The sequence below is a fragment of the Coturnix japonica genome, chromosome 20 (genome assembly GCF_001577835.2).
Source record: "Coturnix japonica isolate 7356 chromosome 20, Coturnix japonica 2.1, whole genome shotgun sequence".
Classification (NCBI taxonomy): Eukaryota; Metazoa; Chordata; class Aves; order Galliformes; family Phasianidae; genus Coturnix; species Coturnix japonica.
This window is the reverse complement of record NC_029535.1, coordinates 762,363-780,813: the sequence shown is the minus strand read 5'-3', so window position 1 is coordinate 780,813 and position 18,451 is coordinate 762,363. Positions and strand designations below refer to the sequence as shown.

General features: G+C 54.7%; 3 protein-coding genes across 15 annotated transcripts in view; 1 reads left to right on the top strand and 2 right to left on the bottom strand.

Moving 5' to 3' along the window:
• PHF20 (PHD finger protein 20) overlaps window positions 1–4,058 on the top strand; it is a 60,291-nt gene extending 56,233 nt beyond the window's left edge. For all 8 annotated transcript variants that reach the window (XM_015881314.1, XM_015881313.1, XM_015881312.1 and 5 more), the window contains one exon: window positions 1,666–4,058. In XM_015881314.1, coding sequence (XP_015736800.1) covers window positions 1,666–1,808 — 143 coding nt within the window. In that variant the 3' untranslated portion in view covers window positions 1,809–4,058. The remainder of the gene's footprint in view (window positions 1–1,665) is intronic.
• A 640-nt stretch (window positions 4,059–4,698) lies between these two features.
• On the bottom strand, window positions 4,699–7,235 carry SLA2 (Src like adaptor 2). The gene is made up of 6 exons (XM_015881218.2): window positions 6,772–7,235; window positions 6,594–6,680; window positions 6,198–6,301; window positions 5,363–5,512; window positions 5,167–5,293; window positions 4,699–5,087 (listed from the first exon to the last, which is right to left on the bottom strand). Exons 1-6 carry the CDS (start codon window positions 6,951–6,953, stop codon window positions 4,919–4,921), a joined length of 819 nt encoding a protein of 272 aa, XP_015736704.1. The 5' UTR covers window positions 6,954–7,235; the 3' UTR covers window positions 4,699–4,918.
• Window positions 7,236–9,210: 1,975 nt separating this feature from the next.
• NDRG3 (NDRG family member 3) overlaps window positions 9,211–18,451 on the bottom strand; it is a 50,062-nt gene continuing 40,821 nt past the window's right edge. For 5 of the 6 annotated variants that reach the window (XM_032448632.1, XM_015881320.1, XM_015881318.1 and 2 more), the window contains exons 9-17: window positions 18,056–18,112; window positions 16,796–16,899; window positions 16,355–16,420; window positions 14,744–14,795; window positions 13,401–13,448; window positions 13,047–13,082; window positions 12,904–12,955; window positions 11,241–11,279; window positions 9,211–10,721 (exon numbers count right to left, since the gene is read on the bottom strand). In XM_032448632.1, the coding sequence (XP_032304523.1) occupies window positions 10,540–10,721; window positions 11,241–11,279; window positions 12,904–12,955; window positions 13,047–13,082; window positions 13,401–13,448; window positions 14,744–14,795; window positions 16,355–16,420; window positions 16,796–16,899; window positions 18,056–18,112 (636 nt within the window). In that variant the 3' untranslated portion in view covers window positions 9,211–10,539. The remainder of the gene's footprint in view (window positions 10,722–11,240; window positions 11,280–12,903; window positions 12,956–13,046; window positions 13,083–13,400; window positions 13,449–14,743; window positions 14,796–16,354; window positions 16,421–16,795; window positions 16,900–18,055; window positions 18,113–18,451) is intronic. The other variant, XM_015881323.1, reaches the window with a different exon arrangement.

Here is an 18,451-nt window from a genome sequence, read left to right as displayed (position 1 = left end):
GTGCTTCTCTGTCTCTGAGCTGTTCTTTGGGATTGCTGGCTGTTTTAGCTTCTTCTATACAGCCTCTCTAACTTTCTGCAGGTCTGCTGTAGCCAGTTTTTCCTTCCCTTTTGTCGAAGGGTGTGGGTAGAAGGGATACACTGTCCTTGGTTTCACTCTTCTGACCAATCTGCTGCCTTATTTTTCACATTCCTTGCCAAGTGTGGATCCATCTGTGCCTTGGCTTTGCTCATCCTATCTCTGCTCATCCAGACAACAACCCTGTGCTCTGCCCAGCACGCCTCCCTGCTTCCACTGCCCGCACATTTCATTTTTACCCCTCACTTTGAACAGTGTGTCTCTGCCCAGCTGCGCTGAGTTCCTGCCTCCTCTGCCTGATTCCTTACACCTGGGAGATGGAGAGCTCTTATGCTCTGAGGCAGGGATTCTTAAGAGAGCCAGCTCTGCTCTGTTCCTCTGTCCCTGAGGGCAGCTTTCCAGGAGGCCTCATCCAATAATTCTGTAAACATCTGGAAGCTGGATCTTCTGAAGTTCAGGGCCCTGTCTTTACTTCTTGCCAGGCCTGTATCCCTTGAGATCTTGAACTCCACCGTGCTGTGGTCGCTGTAGTCCAGACAAATTCTAATCTGAACCTCCTTAATGATTTATTTCACATTGGTGAGCACCAGATTTAGTGGTGCCTCAGTGCTGGTTGGTCTGTCTTGTGGACCAGGAGGTTATTCTCAGCACATCCCAGGGGTCTCCTGGATTGCTTGCAGCTCATTGTGCTGCTTCCCCAGCAGAGGCACCAGGTGGTTGAAATCTCTCATTGAGATGAGAGACCACAAAAGTGTGATGCCTGTTTTAGTAGCTGGAGCAAGAAGGCTTCATCCACAGGCTTTGTCTGGTCAGGTGTCCATAGTAGACCCTACAGCCAGATGTCCTTTGTTTGAGCTCCTGGTTTTTAACCTACAAACTCTTGACCTGAGCATGGCTGTTCCTCAGAGGCAGCTCTTTGCAGTCCATCCACCCCCTTAGTAGGGATGGCAGCTCCCTCGCCCCTCCTGCCCTGCTATCTTCTGTAAAGCTTGCAGCCCTCCATCTTGGTGCTCCAGCTGTGCAATTTGTCCCACCACGTTTCTGTGACAGCAGTTTGGTCATCTCTTTCTGATCGTGCCACGGCTTCTTCCTGCCCTGGGCACTCCTTTTTTTCAAGATGCCCCCCCTCCCCCCCCCCCCCCCCCCCCCCCCCCCCCCCCCCCCCCCCCTTGCACACCACATCCCCTGCTTCCCTGCAGAGGGTGCCTGCACTGGAGCTGATTGCCTCAGAGATTGCAATTATTTATATTATATTTATATGTATGTTTATATTACCAGTCAGTTCTGTTTAGATCCCATCTTAAGGCATTCCATTCCAATAGGATGATCTTTCTAGCACCATGTGGTGTTGTCTCACTGCTTTCTCCTGGGAATATCTGGGCTTTGTCCTTTAAAATTTCCCTTAAATGCTGAATTGGTTGTTTAGTATCAAAAGCTCTTCCTAATGGCGGAGAGGAGGAGTCACTTTCTGGTGTCTCACAGCATTGTTAAATCTTTGCCTCCATGGACAATGGAAGTAAATAACTCGTTTTGTGGCTCAGAGGGGTCTGTGGGAACTGAAGGAGTCCCGTTTGTTTCCCTTGGCAGTTCTGGAGAGCTGGCTGGATTACACGGGGGAGTTGGAGCCGCCTGAGCCGCTCGCCCGCCTCCCACAGCTGAAGCACTGCATAAAGCAGCTGATCACGGACCTCAGCAAGGTGCAGCAGATCGCGCTGTGCTGCTCCACGTGAGACTGGAGAGCGCTGGGACTGCTACAAAGCGCGGCGTTGGAGCGTCATGGGAGAGCTCTGTGTGTTTCAGTGGAGTTGGCAATGCTGGCTGCATGTGGTGCGGATTGACTTCAGGGATTGGTGAAGAGGCGCTGTTCAAAGGACAGCCAAAAGGTTATTTTATCTCATAATTCCGGGGTTACTGGGCAATTGTGACGATACGGAAGAGGTTAATGCTGTTGTCTTCAAAGGTTGGGTGTCGGTTGATTAAATTATACTCCAAGTTTCACTCCTTACAAGTTGCTCGTGGAAGCGGTAGACTTCTCATAATAGAATTGACTCCAGTTGTGCCACTAAAGAACGGAGTTCTGAGAGCCAAAAATGTCCTGTTGACAGAGGTTGTAGATAACTTTGCATAGTTTCAGTGACTTGTGTCATGTTTTACTCCTCCTGGTTTATGCGTAATGCACACGGTATTTAATCATTAGGAAATGTAATAATGTTTTTCAGACCTACCAAGTATGAACGCGCAGCTCCCAGCTCTGGGCTGCCACATGGAGGGATGAGAGGAGCCCAAGCTGCGTCTGCCACAGCGAGTGGGGCAGCAGGAGGCTGTGGGGTAGTGGGAGGCTGTGGGGCAGGGTGGCACATTCACGATGAGGGATTTTTCAGCTGCTGGCCGTGTCGCTCACACGGTGCTGTGGGGCTGACCCTCCTGCTGAGCTCTGTGCTGTGGGGCTGTGCTGCACGGCAGAGGGGCGAGGGCTGCCATGGGCGTCGTGGGGCCTTCTCCCATTTGTTAATAGTTGCCATTCCGGTTCTGTTTTGAAATGTAGACCTTTTCAGCACTCAGAACGTGTTCATTGTAAAGACTTGCTATGAATGTGCGGTTTTGGGAATCAGTTTTTTTATATTCGTGTAAATAAAGCCTCAATCTATGCATGAGGTACTGTCCTGAGAGGCAGTGAGTGGGTTGTTATCTTAACGGTGTGTGTTCACGACTTCCCTTTTCTACCTTATGTTTTAATGTCCTGGGTTGTATTACTCTATGAAGCGAGGGGAAGGTGCTGTGTGGATTCAGGTGCGTTGTGCTGCCCTTGATGCAGTGCTGTGCATTGCTGTGCTGTACCAGGGGCACCAGGAGCCTTTCTGCTGTGGATCAGTGCTCCGTCAGCAGCACCGCAGCTTCACTTTCCTTCCCAAGCACAGCTGGGGTCACTGTACAGAACAGTGAAGGTGTTTTTCCATGGTGAGGGTGCCCTGAAAGAGCTGCGCTGTGTGATGGTAGCGATGAGGTGGGATTGAAGCTGCTCTTCATGGGGAGTTTTAATCAGTCCCTGTGGAAGATGGAGGCTTTTAGGGCTCCTCTGGGCAGTCACTGCAGCTTTGTGCCAAGTCATGTCAGGGAATAGTTAGTCTCTGTTTCACAGTACAGATTGGTGCAGTAGAACAGTACGCAGCAGAGCAGTGAACTACTGTAGCGCAGTTGGAATAAAGCCTATGAGGTGTCCAAGTCTCACGTCACCCTCTGAAGGTGAAGCACAGCGCTGGGCTCTCCCAGCTGCCATAGGGCAGAGCAGCATGGGCAGGAGGGCTGTGAGTGGCTGTGGGGCTGTCAGGAGAAGGGCAGGGAAGGGGAACCCCTGTCTGAGAGTTGCAGCGGGTCTGGGGGACGAGCATCACTGCAGCCCCATGGCTCTGCTTGGGGCGGTTTTGGAGCTGAGCTTCTTTCCCAGCAGCTGCTTTCTGTGCATTCATTGTCAGTGGTGGCTGCACAGTTGGTTTTTGCTTAGGGCAGCATTGAGGAGACGGGAGAGAGCGGCTCTGCTGCTGTACTGGCTGTGAGGACGCACATCCTGGGCTGGTTGTCCTGCAGCACAAACAGGGGAAAAGCCCTCGCAGGGAAAGACTGGTAGTATTTCTTGGCAGTATCCTGGCACTTCTCACGTTCAGGACAGGTTCTCCATTGTGCTTTGGGTTCATCTTGTCCCCATTTTTGTCAGTTTTCACATCGTTATTTCATACCCTGGGCCGTTGGTTGGGCCTGGCGGGTCACTTTGTGTTCTCAGTCACTGGTCAATGAACGCGGCGCGGAGCCTCGATGAGATGAGCAAACATTGCACTGTGGATGCGTATTTGTCTTTGTTGATGCACTATTAGAGCTGAGGGGCTGTAAATAGGATTTTGCTTCGGAGCAATATTTGCAAAACTTGAAAACTTGTGTATCTCAATGTTTGGAATCAATAAATAGGCTCTGTTGGTTAACTCGTAGTGCCGCCTTTGTGTCAATTAATGGTTCAATAAAGTAACTTTGGATTTCTGTCTGTGGTCGAAGCTGCTCAAAGCCCAGAGCTGATGTGTGAATGGTGTGCAGTGTGCAGTGCAGCTCCTCTGCCTGGAGCGTCCTATTCAGGTATTGAAAATTGGGGGGGGGGGGAGGTGTCTCACCCCAGCAGCAGCAGATGGGGGCAAAGGGGCGGAGCAGAGTGGGGCCTCCAGGCAGCCCCCAGCTGTGGCTGCATGGGGGGAACTGAGAGAGTGAAGTGAGCTGAGGCTGCCCGACATGAAAATGGGGAGAGCCGAGCGTGTCGGGGGCAGGAAACGGGTCGGGTTCTGCCACAGCGACCTCTGTGAGCTCAGAAAGGGAAGAGAGGAGGTTTCCAGGATCTGTGCCACCACTGGGTGCAATGGGGCTGCTGTCAGCCATGTCTGCTGCTGGGGGGTTGGTGCTGCTAAGCCGTCCCTTCTCCCGCATGGTCCTCAAATTGGGTCAGTCCTCCCACAGAACTTTGGTTATAGTGAAGGCTGCCCGAGCTGCAGGGCTGTTCCATGCGCTCAGCGTCATGGTGCTGAAGTTCCTCCTCTCCCCCCCCCCCCAATAACCCTTAATTAAGACATTACAAACGGGTGATGCTGTTTGTCCTGCAAGGTTCTGTTTAATGGATGAGTTAAAGCTTTAGACCCATCTCTGTGGGGTAAGGGCCGCTGCCGTGGGGCTCCGAGGGGCCCAGGCTCTGTGCTACTTAGAGCCCCACGTGGATGCGCTGTGGGTCCTGGAGCTGCAGGGCTGCGCCTCTACGTGGGCCCAGCGTGTGTGTGTGGAGGGGCTGTGGGCAGGTCTGTGTGTGCCCTCAGCTGCTCTTTTCCTCCTTCCCCCCAAGTCCCATCTCTGGGTCCGCACTGTCCGTCAGCAGCAGGTAGGAGCTGATGGCTTCCCGCAGGCCCTGGCTGATGGGGGAGGAATCCTCCTCCTCCTCCTCCTCCCCTGGCGGTGCCGCGGCCTCTGAGAGCAGGACGGAGCTGTGGGGCAGACGGGGGCGGTCAGAGCAGAGAGCGGCTCCCGGCCCCAGCGGGACCACAGCCCCACAGCTGCCCACACCTGTCGATTTTGTCCCAGCTGAGCATCGGCTTCTTCACCACTGCGGGCCGGGCCGGGGCTGGCGCTGCCTTCGCCGCCTGCATCGCGCAGGGCGCCCTGAGGGTGCAGCACAAACCCTCCCCGCTCTCTGCGTGGGGTCGGCGGCGTCAGCGCGGGGCTGCACCGACCCGCGGCCGCCCCGAGTGCGGCTCCTTACCGCTGTAGTGCTCCACGAGGTCGTGCAGGCTGGGGAAGGTGAGGCGGGGTGAGATGTAGAGCCAGCCGTTCTCCAGGCGGTGGATGCGGTAATGAGTGACTGCATCCCACGAGGGGAGCTCAGTGCGCCGCACCGACAGCGAGAAACCGCCTGCGGGGATGTGGGATGGGCTGAGCTGCCTGCAGCCCCGCTCAGCGTCCGGCCCCAGCAGCCTCGCTTTTATCGGGAGGAGCCCGGTGCCATCCACACAGCGCACGCTGCCGGCTGCCCGCCGCAGGGACACGGGGCTGCCAGGACGGGCTCTGCCCGGGGTTCCCCTCCCCGAGCTGCCACAGCGCCCGGACGGCAGCGGTGGGAGCGCAGGGCGGCAGAGCTGCCAGAAGAAGGGCCCAGCATGGGGGGGTGCCCAGCAGGGTCCCCTCGTGGTTGCTGTGGGGCTGCCACGAGCTGGGCCCCTTTCAGCTCTGAGGCTGAGCCTCTGCGCTTAACCAGCAGCTGCAGGAAGCCGGTTTGTGGGGGCCCTTCGGTGGAGGAAGAGGCGCAGCACCGAGCAGAGCAGCAGCAGCAGGAAGCGGCCGCGCGGGGCGGCCCGGTGCCGCCAGGTGCGGTGTCAGAGCAGCCCCGCGCTGTGCCGGCTCTGGGCACGTGCTGCGGAGGGGCTGGGAAGCTCCTCACACTGAGGAGGGCGCGCGGGGCCGGGCCCGACCGTAGGTTCCGTGGCGCTCCCAGGGGCTCAGCTCCGTCCGGTGTCACACGGCGCTGCTGATGCTCCTGCCCGTGCCCGACCCCGCTCACCCCGTGGCTGCCCGTCCCAACCCCCCGGCGCTGCGCTCACCTCTCCGGGTCTGACTCTCTCGGATCAGGAAGGCTCCGCTGTGGTTTCCCGGCTGCAGCAGCAGCTCCTCCGCTTTCTCCCGGCTGACGCCCTCGTACAACCACCTGCACGGCAGCGGGCGGGGTCGGCGCTGAGAGCTGCGGCGCCTCCCGGGGACGGAGACGGGGACAGGTGGGCGGCCCCGCAGAAACGCCCGCGGCCGATGCGGCTCCAGGCCGCAGGTGTGGGGCGGTGCGACTGGGACGCCGCTGTCACGTCCCTGAGCTCAGCTCCAGTGCCAGCAACGGGCCTGGACGAGCAGCGGCTGCGGTTTGTCTTTGGGACGGCCCACGAGTTCGGGGTGTCCTGGCTGCGCCCCCCGGCTCTGCCCCCACGTCACCCCGGGCTGACACCCACCTGTGCCGCACTTTGGCCACGCAGCTGCTGGGTACGAGGCACTCCTTGCCCGACACCTGCGATGCCACCAGCCACCACTCCCCATCCCTGCGGGGAATTGGGACGCGATGTCCTGCTGCTGTTGGGGGGGGATCCCCGCGGATGGGCGCCAGCAGTGCCCGCTCGGTGCCGGACTTACTCAGAGAGGACGCGGAGCTGCTCGCCCATCCTCAGCGCAGCGCCCGCGCCGGAGGGGAAATCGCAGAGAGCCAGCGCCTGGAATCCGCCCGGGGCCGCCTGTGTGGGCAGCGGGGACGGCGCGGGGATGGCGGCCAACGGTGCGGCGCTGAGCGGCTTCTCCCGGCTGGGCAGGATCCCCATTCCTCGCCGCACTGAGCCGGCAGCGCGCAGCCCCCGCCCGCGGGCCCTACCGGCTGGAAGGGAAGGACGGGGCTCGGCCCGGCCCGACTGCACCCGTGGCAGAGAGCAGAGGGGCCGGGACCCGCAGCCGCGCGCAGCACACGGTGCCCACACCGGGCTCAGGGCTGCGGGCTCCCATCCCAGAGCAGAGTCAGCGTCCCATCCCCGGCACGGCGGCTCCGAGCCGGGCGGGACACGCGGAACTCCGGGACGGGGACGATCTCCCCCGGGAGCCCTTCGAGGAAACGGCCTCGGCCCCGGAACGGCCCCCGGGGAGCTGCGGCCGCGGCGGGCGGGGAGCCCCGGAGACGGACGGCCTCAGGGCCCCGCCTGGAGCCGCGCTCAGCGCCGCCACCCAACCCCGTGCCGGGCCGTGCCGGGGCCGTCGGGCCGCCCGGTGCTCGGAGCCGCCAGCGCCGAGCGGAACAGCGCGGCCCGCTTCCCTTCCGCGCGCAGCGCCGCACGTGGGCTCCTCGCCCGTGGGGAGGCGCAGCCGAAGCCGCGCGTGACCCGACCCCCGAGCTCCCCGCTGCCACCCGGCCGGGGTCACCCTCCCACCTGCCGCTCACCGCCATCGCGCCGGGCTCCTCAGGGCCGGGCGGGCTCCGAGCATCCCGGCGTTTGGGCGCGGCGCGCAGCGGGGCGAAGGGACGAGGCCTCGCTCCGCCGGGACACCTGCGGCTGCGGCTGCGGCTGCGACGGACGAGGCTGAGCGGGATTCTCCTTCTCGCTCCGGCGCGGCCGTCGGCAAAGCGCGGACGGGTCCCGCCGCTCCCGGCGCCGCTCTCTGCCCCCGGCCGCGCTCACATCCTGCCGCAGGTCGTGCTGCTCTGACGGCTTCTGGTCAATCGCAAACCGCCGTGTCGGTGTGAAGTGCGCACGGAAGAACAGAGAGCACGAAAGCGGCCGCCAAACGGGGCCGGACTGAGCGCTGAGCGCTGAGCTGATGCGGCGCGTGGCCCCTCCGGTGCTGCGACCGAAGAACGGAGAGGAACCCGCGGGTCGGTCCGGGACACGCCGTGACCCGGGATCTCTTTGCAGCCTCAGGTGCGGCAGAGCAGAAGCTCCGCACACACCGCTATCGGTCGCTCCAGGAGCTGCGGTAGCAGCTGTGCCGGGGGGAAGGAGCTGCTGTGGTCACCCCGACTTCCTCCTCGAAGCCGTGCCCGGTATCGCTGCTGTGTCTTGAAAGGCCCCGCGGACGGCCGCCCTTCTCCACCCCCAGAACGAAAGGGCCGGAGCGCGGCCCGCGGTGCGCGCACAACGAGCAGCTCAGCGGCTGCGCCTCCCGGCTGCCCCGGCCCGGAGCGGTGCCCGGCAGCGCAGGGAAGGGGCGGCTCGGACCGGGATCCACCGCTCGGCCCCGCGGAGCCCGGCAACGAAGCTCCCCCTTCCTCACCTCCCGCTCAAATTGCCGAATCTCCCCCGTTTGCTCCGCTGGGCTCCATCCCACCAGCGCCCCGCGCAGCCCCGCGGTGGGGTTTGTTTCCTCTGACTCATTTCGTTGCCATTTTGATGCTGTGTTTGTGTTCCCTTCGCTCTGTATTTTCATAAGGGAACTCGAGGAGGAATCACTTCTACGTGCCGCCGCCCTCGGTGCAGCCACCCGGCAGTGACACTTGCTGCAGCTCCCCTTAACGCACTCAGCAGTTGCAATTAGCAGCGATTAATTAATTTCACCTGGCACCCGAGGGCTCGGCCCGTCCCCCCCCCAGCAGCCCGCACAGCTCTCGCTGTTTCTGGCCTTCAAGTCTGTACAAACGCTGCATCTCAGTGCAGTTCCCCAGGTGTGAACCGCCCCCCCCCCCCCCGGGCAGAGCTGCAGCACCAGAACGAACCTGAGACCAACAGCTTCAAACTGAGCACAAACCGTCATCTTGAGAGCAGAAACTGGATCTGAGAGGCAGAAGCTGAAGGCTGTTCTCACTGCACTGCACACCTGGCTGGGTGCGCTCACACCGCGCCCTGCAGCACCCACTGCCTTGTCCCGGCAGCACAATGTCGGCAGGGCGGACAACCCGGGTGGCAAAGCGCCAGCCCAAGATCAGGGTCAGAGCTGGAAGTTCCTGTCTGTAGCCCGGCACAAACCGCAGCGCTGCCCGCACACATCCCAGCCCGAGGACAGCCCCAGGACGGCGCTGCCGGGACGGGCCGTGCCCCGCAGTCAGAGCCGGCAGCAGTACGGGCCCTGAAAGAGAAACAAGGTGAGCAGGCAGCGTAACAATGAAACTCAGTTGTAGCTTTATTTAATAACTGGTACAAAGTCCCCCTCAGGCAGAGCTTTCCCGGTCCCATTCCCTACCTGAAATGGAGCAGAACACAACGTGACCCTCGGGGGAGCTGCCTCCCAGTGAGTCAGGACTGCTCACCTGCTAAGTACAGATGTTTTGCTCGTCCTGCCCACTCATCCCTTTCCTCCCATTAGCAGCCAGACCCTGGCACACTGCAGCATTTCCCTCCTGCTCCCTGAGACCCAGACAGATGCAAAAAGGCAGCAGAACTGTGAATTCCACGAAGACAATAAGCAGTACCTGCACAAAGGCATTCACTGCTCCACTGCTGGCCTGAGTCACGCGGACACGGCTCACAGCAGTCGTTGACATTCACTGGCATTGCTTGAGCCTCAGCGAAGTCCCTGTGCAGATACCTTGCCCGGGGATGGCAGCAGCGAGAGGCAGAATTGGCAGTGCAGGAGATTTGGGCATCTCTGAGTGGTGAGGAGCACTGCTGCCCATTTCACAGCCTACCTGATGCTAAAGATTCCCCCTGTGCCAGGGCAGAACAGCGACTGTGCCTTCACTGCACTGGGCTCCCTGTAGGAGGGGCAGCCCGGGGGCCAGAGCTGCTGCACTTTAATCCCTTGTATTCTGATGAACAGCGCACCTCGGTTAGTGTACATTCACTTGTTAATTGCTTTGCCCTTTCGGGAGGCTCGGGTAAGAAATCACTGCTCCTTCTTAACACATACACAGACATGGGACCACGGCAGTATTTCTGACTGCTGGTTTTCCCACAGCTGCTTGGCAGGCCACGAGTCCTGGGAACACCAAGACCTCCTGGTGGGCTCCGTGCTCCAGGCACAGCTCTGCCTCCAGTGCCTCAAGCATCAAATCATCATGGCCTTGCTTTCCCGTGTCCCGCAGATGCCATTCCAACTGCACCACAAGGGTCCTTTAGCAGAAGCACAACTAGAAAGCAATTCTAAAACCTCACAAAGCCACAGAAATTATATATAAACGAACAGGGGAGACGATGGCTGTCATCTGCATTGATATACAGCACAGACAGGAGATGGCATCAACATGTACAGTAATGTGATTTACTAAGACTGCAGAACGTTAAACGGGTTGTAAAGAGGCTCTGATACCAAGGGCATACAGAAAGGACCAAAGTAATGCCAAGTACAGACTACTAAGGAGGTGGCAGCTCAGATGGGCATGCACAAGTTAGAGAGAACAGTTTAATGCCACGTTGTATGAAATGCTGGATTCTGAGTGGGTTCAGTGGGGCGAGTGGAATTGTCTGAATCCAGAAGAGGGGCTCCTGCTTAACAGGATACTTCCATGGTTTGAGGTGCGTCCTGGAGATCAATTCCATCTGGGGTGGTTCCAGCACTGCCATCGCCATGGCTGCTGATGTGAGAGCGGCTGCGGATGCTCTCCCCAGAGCCCACGCTAGATGAGGAGTGAGTACGGGAGCGCATCAGCCTGGTCATACTGGCTGCTGGCACTGCAAGAGAGAACAAGAGAAAATGGGGCTCACAAAAGGACTAAGTTCACAGGCTCAGAGCAAGTACCATGGTCACCCAAGTATGTGTTGCTGGGTAAGCACAGAAAGAGCTGTACCCTCAGGAAAACTCACTCTTCAATGCCAGAATTACAACTTTGCACGTCTAAAGCAAGATGTTTAAGGCCCAATTTCAAAAGGTCCAAGGTGAGCAAATGCCAGAAGGGTAACTGATCATTTGCAGGCGCAGTCATGGTGAGTGTGTGCAAACCAAGGCAGCCGTTGTACAAATGACCTTTTGAAAGTCAGTCTCATCACTCTAGAAAACCACGGAACTGAAATCATGCAACAATCAACAAAATACAAATGAAAGGTGGAAAAACCATAACAAACACGTTGTATGATGGATCAGCCTAGCCCAGAGCAGGCCAGCAGGACATGCTGAGACGGAGCAAGGCACCCGAAGAATCATTCAACTCAGTACACAGACTTGGGCCAAGGCAGATGCACAGTTGAAGGTACCTGACTCAGTGCTTAGGTGGCTGAGCTGCACATAAGGGACTGGAAACAACACGAGACAAGGAGAGGGATGAATACAGGAAAGAGCCAATTAGTTGAAGAGCGTGATGACCAGCTGCACTGCTCGTGGGATCCCCGCCTGCCTTCCCTTCCATTCCCAGCTCACACACTACGCTGCAGCTCCCACTATGGGAGAAAACAGCTGCTAACGAGCATCTCACCAAAAATCTACCTGGCCCAAACCTCTCCAGGTACATCAGCTGGAAGCTGCAGCACACCTGGTGACCTCACCTCCCCACCACTGAGCACACAACTGCACAGCAGAGACAACATTTTCCTGAAGTGGGGAAACTGCACTATTACTGTGCGGTTCTGAATGCCGAACAGGAATTCTTGCCTTTCCTACAGTTGGTATCATCAGACGCCCAGCTACAAGCAAGGCTTTACTTTCTACCTGCAGCGTCAGCATGGGTAGGTCCAACCACTTCAGCCAATGCACAGAAGAAACAAGAAAAGCTGTTGGAGAGTTGGTCTGTGCAGCTGTAGGGGTGACAAGCTGCCGAGCCATCACTCTGCTCAGGGGAGGACCTGCTGGCCCACGCTCAGCACTCCTGCACAGTCCTGCCAACCAAAGCTGGTAGAACAGCTCCGGGACTAGTTGCAAATTCCACAAGTAGAAAATGACCACTCATCTTCCCCCTGTGCTACACATCCTGTTGGCAAGAGATCTGACTCCCAAACTCCCGCTCTGATGACAGCATTTGCTGACTCTACTGGCACTTGGAGCACAAGAGACTTGAACGTGGAAATGTTCTCAAGCTTGTAAGATTAACAGGCCCTTCTCACACTGCATCTTCCTCTAAAGGGTCAGGTTCTTCTGGACAAGGCTCAGAGAATAAGACTGTCCCAGTATGCTCATGCCAGCTACACACAGCTCTATTTGAGCCCTGACACCCATGAGCTGGCAAAAAATCTCTGGCCACATGCGAGCCAATAGGAGCATCACAGTGCCCATGCTCTGCGCTTAACTCAGTCATCGGAACCAGCCCTCCTCTAACTCCAGCTTTTGAAGGTCTGCCATCAACAGAAGGGACCTTCTAGCCCCGGCCCCTGGCAAGGCAGAGCTGCGCCAATGGGCCTATGATGGAGGCAGAGTTGATGAAGTGCACCACAGAGCTCTTCTCCTGAAGTTCTCAGTCTCTGGAATACCAAGGGCAAGTGAGGTCTCAGCCTGACACACTCAGGAATTGATGTTTTCTATTTCCCCACACAGGGAGGAGCCACAGGGCAGAACTCTCAGGTACCCATCCCAAGCATGAGGCTGTGTTAACTCCTCCCCCTTTGGAGAAACTGGCACAGAAGGTTTCTGACATTTCGCTGTCCTTGTAAGCACACTGCTCCTAACTGTGACAAATATCAATTTACAACATTTTATCAACACCAGCAACCAACCAAAAAGGGCGGTGCAGATTAAACACACATCGGGGAACGATTCTAGTTTACCAACTCGTCAGCAGTAGCTGATTTTCCAGCATGGATGGATGTCCTGGCAATCACACTAACTTATGAGTGGGGACACAGATGCCAATGGGCTCAGATGGACCAGAAAGGCTGAGTTCCCCTCAGAATAAACCTGCCCCAAACCAGAAAACTGTTTGCCACTTACTGTAGCCCATTCCCTGCACAAAGTACTTGAAGGCTTCAGTCAGCTTGCCAGGCTGTGGAAACAGAAAGTGAGGCTTTAGTGTGAGCAAAGCAGAGGGCTCTGTACAAATCAAATCCCACAGAAAAACTGGAGGTGTTTCTCACCTGAACCACCTGGGGCAGTCCCCCGCAGTCAGCCATCTGCAGGGAAACAAAAGGATGCTGAGTCTTCATCCCACCCCAGGTCAACTACAGGACTGGGCCAGCTCCACCCACCCCACCGGGCTGCACTGCCACGCTAGGCACCTTTTTAACATTTCACCTCTAAAGCCAAAGCAAGACCTGGTGCTGTCTTCTGGGGGCTTGCTGCTGAAGGAACTCAGCATCCTGGATGCTGCAGTACCATGCAACTTCAGCCCATACTCATGAACACATGGAATGCACACACATACAAGAGGTGCTGGCTCAGCACAAAAAACATCTTTGTGCAGGCTGGGGTGATTCTGGAATAGCACTCACCTTCAGAAAGGTAGTTTTGGTTGGGTCAAGACGTGAATTGCATTCAACCTAAAATAAAAGGAAGAAACAGGTATATAATATAACATAGAAAACTTGAAGAGTCAGGTGAAAAATGTGGGGAAGCTGTACCACCAGAGGCAATGAATTTCTTCAGCAATGGGAGCTTCTCCAGGGCCAGAAAGGAAGTAGATAGTAGGTAGGAAAGGAATAATGAACGAAGATGCAGGGAGGAAAGGTAGGTCTTCTAATCCAAGTGAACCTTGTGCCAATAGAACATCAGTGTTCTGAGAGATGGGGATGTGAATTAATGGGAAAGCATCCCCAAAATCTGACTCCCCTGGGCTCTAACAGCAAGACTGGAAGGGAAACAGACTTCTGAACCTCACAGCACAGAGGGAGATCGTAATTCCCCAGGCAGGCAAGGAGGCAATGGTCACCTCCTCTGTGTAGTCCTGCTGTCAACAGCGAATAAGTGGGGACCTATAGGAACAGCAGCTCTAGAGCAGGAGATCCAGAAGACCCTATCCCCTCTGTCAGCTGTAGCTGGGAGGCAATGAGAATCCTTAGGGACATCTTCCCAGCAAAGGTGAAACTTTGAGAAAGTCTGATTTTTGTACATTCCAGACTGGTGAAAAGGCAGGAGGCCATGACCAGAGAAGGCCCTGCAGCAGTTCTCCATGCACAGCTCTCAGGTCCAAGCTACTGCTTTAGAAAATTCCTCCAAGTTTCTTATGGAAACTCCCCTTGTTCACAAGGCCTTGGCCTCCACACAATCTCCTGCTTTAGCAGGAGGCACCACAACCCCTCTGCGCTGGGCCATGCCACATCTGTAATCGTGCTGGGAAGGAAGTGGTTATTGGTGACTTCACAGATAACAACAGGAAGGAGAAGCTACTGGCTGTTGACACAATGTTCTTGCAGAACTCTATGTTTCTCCCCACAGTGGCTTCTCTTTAAACCTCGAGTAGCCCCAGCACAACAGCAAGAGAACAGCAACTCATGAATTGAAAACTGAACTCCAGGCAGCACCCTGGAAGATCTCAGGGAAACATATGAGTTCCTGAGAGGGGTCTGTAATGCTTGCAAAGTGAGACATGTGGGGCACAAGGACTCTTATTACTCAGAGCAGAGCAGCCCTGCAGGCTGTCAGGTCTCCTCAGCCTCAGCTCTCCCATCAATGGCTGAGAGTTTTCAGTAGCTGTGGGGGTAAAAAAGAGCTTTGGACAAAGAGAGACTTTTTGTGGCTAGTTCTGGGCAAGGTGAAAGCACTGCTGGGTAAGACTGGTTTGCTAAATGTTCTCTGGGTTTAATATCATGTGAAGGAAGTGTTTGTGCATACGTACCACTGCTTCCACGGCAGGCGAGTTGTCACCAACCACTAGCAAGGCAGGGCACCTGGTAAAACCCCAAACAGAAACATTACCTACATTGCTTCCAAGGGACTTCTGAGAAGGCTGAGGTCTGCGTACCAACAGCCTTATGCAAAGTTATCAATGCTAACCAAAATCCCCCATGTCAACACAGCACGGCTGTTTTCACCAAATCCTCCTCCATGGCTTGCACATCCCCTCCATGCACACCAACTATCACTGCTGCTGCACATGTGTTAAAATACGGACCTCGGGTTGGTAGAAGCACCCTCCCAGACAGCAGAGGGAGTGTGCTCTCTGGAATGAATGCCTGAATGTTAGCAATTTAAGAATGACCTCATCCAACAGAGTGTAATGCCTCTGAGGCTAACTACTGGTCAGCACCTTTTTTGGTTCACATTTATTAAAGAAACATAAAAGATGCTGGGAACTTATATTGAAAAATACAACATTAAAGACTCTGTTGGCAAATCTGCAATTTCATGTTCATTTTTGGTACATGCTGTAATTCAAGAAGAGTTAACAATGAATGTCTAAAACATGTGCAGGAGGCCACAGATCAAGTGGCTGCAAGTTTACATATGTATTGTTCATTTACAGATGAGACAGGTTTAGAGACCCTGATGGACCAGATGGCAAAACTTGTACTAAGTGTATCAGACCTCAGATCTAGTCAAGTGCCTTCAAGGGCTGGGAACCTGAGGGCCTGTAAGGCAGTCTATAAGCAAAGAGACCACAGCTTTCACAGGAAATGAGTTTGCAGATCCCCATCAGTCACTTCAGTGGGTAGTGCTCTGTGGTGGGCAACTGCACGACAGAGCAGGGACCAAGCAGGGAAATCCATCTCTTTCAGGTTAACCAAGATCTAGAGGGTTTGTCTGTGGATGCCTAAAGCATCTGCTGGAACTAACAGGAGCAGAAGTCCACATGACAGAACCTGTGCAGCAGTCTCTAGCCCAGCCCAGGCATCCTGCCTCAGTACTGCAATTTGCAGCCTTCAATGTGCTCTACACACCAGAGGTGGTTTCCCACTTTGCTTTCTTGCTTGGAACTTGAAAATTTATTTATACATCCCCTGCACTGGTAACCACTAATTCTCCAGTGTCTGTCCCTTCTCAGCTGGACACTGCACAGAATATCTGCTCTGTGATTGATGAAGCACTGCCAAGGTGGGAACTGCCACATGCTGTCCATGCCTTCATTGCCACCTCTATAAGAATCATGCAGGTAACTTTTTGGGGCAGAGCAGGGACAGGGGCACACAGGCAGCAGCAGCAGCAAACGAAAACCTGCCTAATTCTTCATGCAAAATAATCAAAGTAAGATTCAGCAAATACAGGGACTGCTGGGTGGAGTTACAGTTACATGTTACTCCCCTGAGCTCACATTCTGGGGAATCTCATCATGTTCTTACTGAAAGGGCTTCCAGACACCTCTCTGCCTCTCTGGCTGACAGGACTGCACCAAAGCTTGTGACTGGCTTCCCAGCACTTGAGCTAGAGGGGCTCTTGCTAAGAAAAAGTAACATCTTTTCTGTTGAAGGGACTGCGTGGTAACCAACCAGGCTGCTTAACAGTAACTTACTTGAGTGTTTTTGCTGTATTTTCATTGACACCAATCACCGGTCTCTCAATTTCCAGGTCTCTGCGACTGGAGGACAAAGCAGAACAATACATCAGATCAGCAGAGGCTTACAGTGGGGACATCCAAAACAATCATGTGTGCTGGCTCCAGCACCCCAGCAACAGAAAACCACTCCCTGTGTCACGCCATGAGCTCGAGCCCCAGTAACCATTGCCAGAAAATGGGATCTGTGGCAAATTTGCTGTATGCACTGACAGAAGATCTAAGAGGTCTGAAAGGCAAGAGTGAGCTTGGCTTCTGTTAACTGCTGAAGAGCTACACTTAGGACATAGCTTTCCACAGAAAAATCTCCAGTAGAATAATATATATTGTAACAAATCTACTGAGCAGGATGGGTATAGGAACAATTCCGAATCTAACAGGCAAAGAAGTATCCTGTACCTGTTGTATGAGGTGAGGAACAGCTGAAGGTTATCTTGGTTAATGTCCTGTGCAATATGAAGCCGGTATGTTTGGATCAAATCTAGATTTGCCTGCAGCTCCTCCTGTATAAAAGCAAAAGAACTGAAAGATAAGGAACACATCTTTTTTCACATGTAAAAATAATTCATAAGAAATTATATTCATATAAACGCTGCAGCACTGAACTGTCTTCATACACACTCCTCAGCCCACAGGGCAGTGACTCCAGGCTGCACTGGTATCTTGGCTGCATCGAGTGGAACGGAATGCTAGTGCAATGGTACAATGTTTTGGTAATGTGATCACACTTTTACAAATGGCAGTACACGTGCTGCTGCAGGTGTATAAAGGTATCTTCAGATGGCATAAGCCAGCTCCTAAGCCTCAGCAATGCTTATAAAGGTACAAACCATCCTGCTCTAGGAAGGTTTTCTACTTACATTTAGTGTTAAAGAAGCAAAGCTTTAGAGGCAAGTGCCAAGACTGGGACCAAAGGAAAATCTCATCCAAACACCCAATTCAGTGAAAAAACTGCATTCCAATAGGAGGGGAAGCACTATACATAAGGAAGGGATAAGAAAACTATGTGCTCAAAGCAGGAGGAGGCCAAGTGCCTCCTTTCATTGCTGATGTGTGATAGCACAGGGTCTTCAGGTTAAGGATTGACTTGTTGCAGGTCACATGTTATGTGCATGAGGCACGGACCCTTTCCATTTCCCAGCAAGCTTGCTGACTGGGAGCTAGCAAACCCCAAATGGAAGGCACTGTTGTAGCCAGTCTTCCAAAGGGGCTATTTTGACTCTGCTGTAACTGAAGGGGAAGAGGAGAATGCAGCAGTTCTGGACACATACAATAACCCCTGTCAATCCCCAACCAATCTGTCCTCTGTCTACAGACCAAATACCTCCACACTGGCTACACAGTACTGTCTGCCATGTGTTTCTGCAGACACCTCCCTGAGCAGCTCAAAGGAAGATGTTCTGCAGCACTGATGGTATGGGGCACTGCTTTCTTTGCCACATCTGGAGTCTGGAGACAGCCAGATCAGTGCAATAGTGAGGATGTACCTGTTCCCCTCAGCATGCAAAATCCTGGTGCAAACTTGCCACATAGAGAAGATACCACTGTCTATAGTAACCCTTGTCTGATGGACCAGGGTTTCTTCAGAGCAGGTACATCCAGAAGTTAGAGGTCCATATGTGGCTGCAGGGGCAACATTAACACCTGTTGGTTACTTACATGTCCAAAGTGATGTGCCAAGACAATATCAACTATGTTGGTTGTCCAGCCTGAAAACTGAAGAGTGAGAATGAATGAGGCAGAGTACTGGAAAATGCTGTTTCATTAAAACTTTCAAAGCAGCTCCTCAGAGTAAAGAGAATAACAAAGAAAACTTTTCAAGGGATATGAGAAACAAATGCCTGAGGTTTGGGATGGACCCCCAAGGCTCCAAAGAAGCACACACAACAGACAGCTCTCCAGAAATATGGAAATTTTGAACAACCATAGGTAGCCAGAGTAACAGAATTATTAAAAGACTCACTCAGACTCCGCTAGATGAATCCTGAAAGCACAAGTACTAAATCAGAGGAAAGATCAGTGCTCAGCAGCAACTCATCTTCCTGTTGTGTACCA

What these genes read in the sequence shown, in the direction of transcription:
- SLA2 (XM_015881218.2), bottom strand. Translation starts at nt 6,953, where the DNA reads ATGGGGATCCTGCCCAGCCGGGAGAAGCCGCTCAGCGCCGCACCGTTG. An exon ending in CCTCGTGGAGCACTACAGCG is followed by an intron (nt 5,294 to 5,362) that starts GTAAGGAGCCGC and finishes GACCCCACGCAG; the next exon opens with AGAGCGGGGAGGGTTTGTGC. An exon ending in AGCTGGGACAAAATCGACAG is followed by an intron (nt 5,088 to 5,166) that starts GTGTGGGCAGCT and finishes TCTGCCCCACAG; the next exon opens with CTCCGTCCTGCTCTCAGAGG.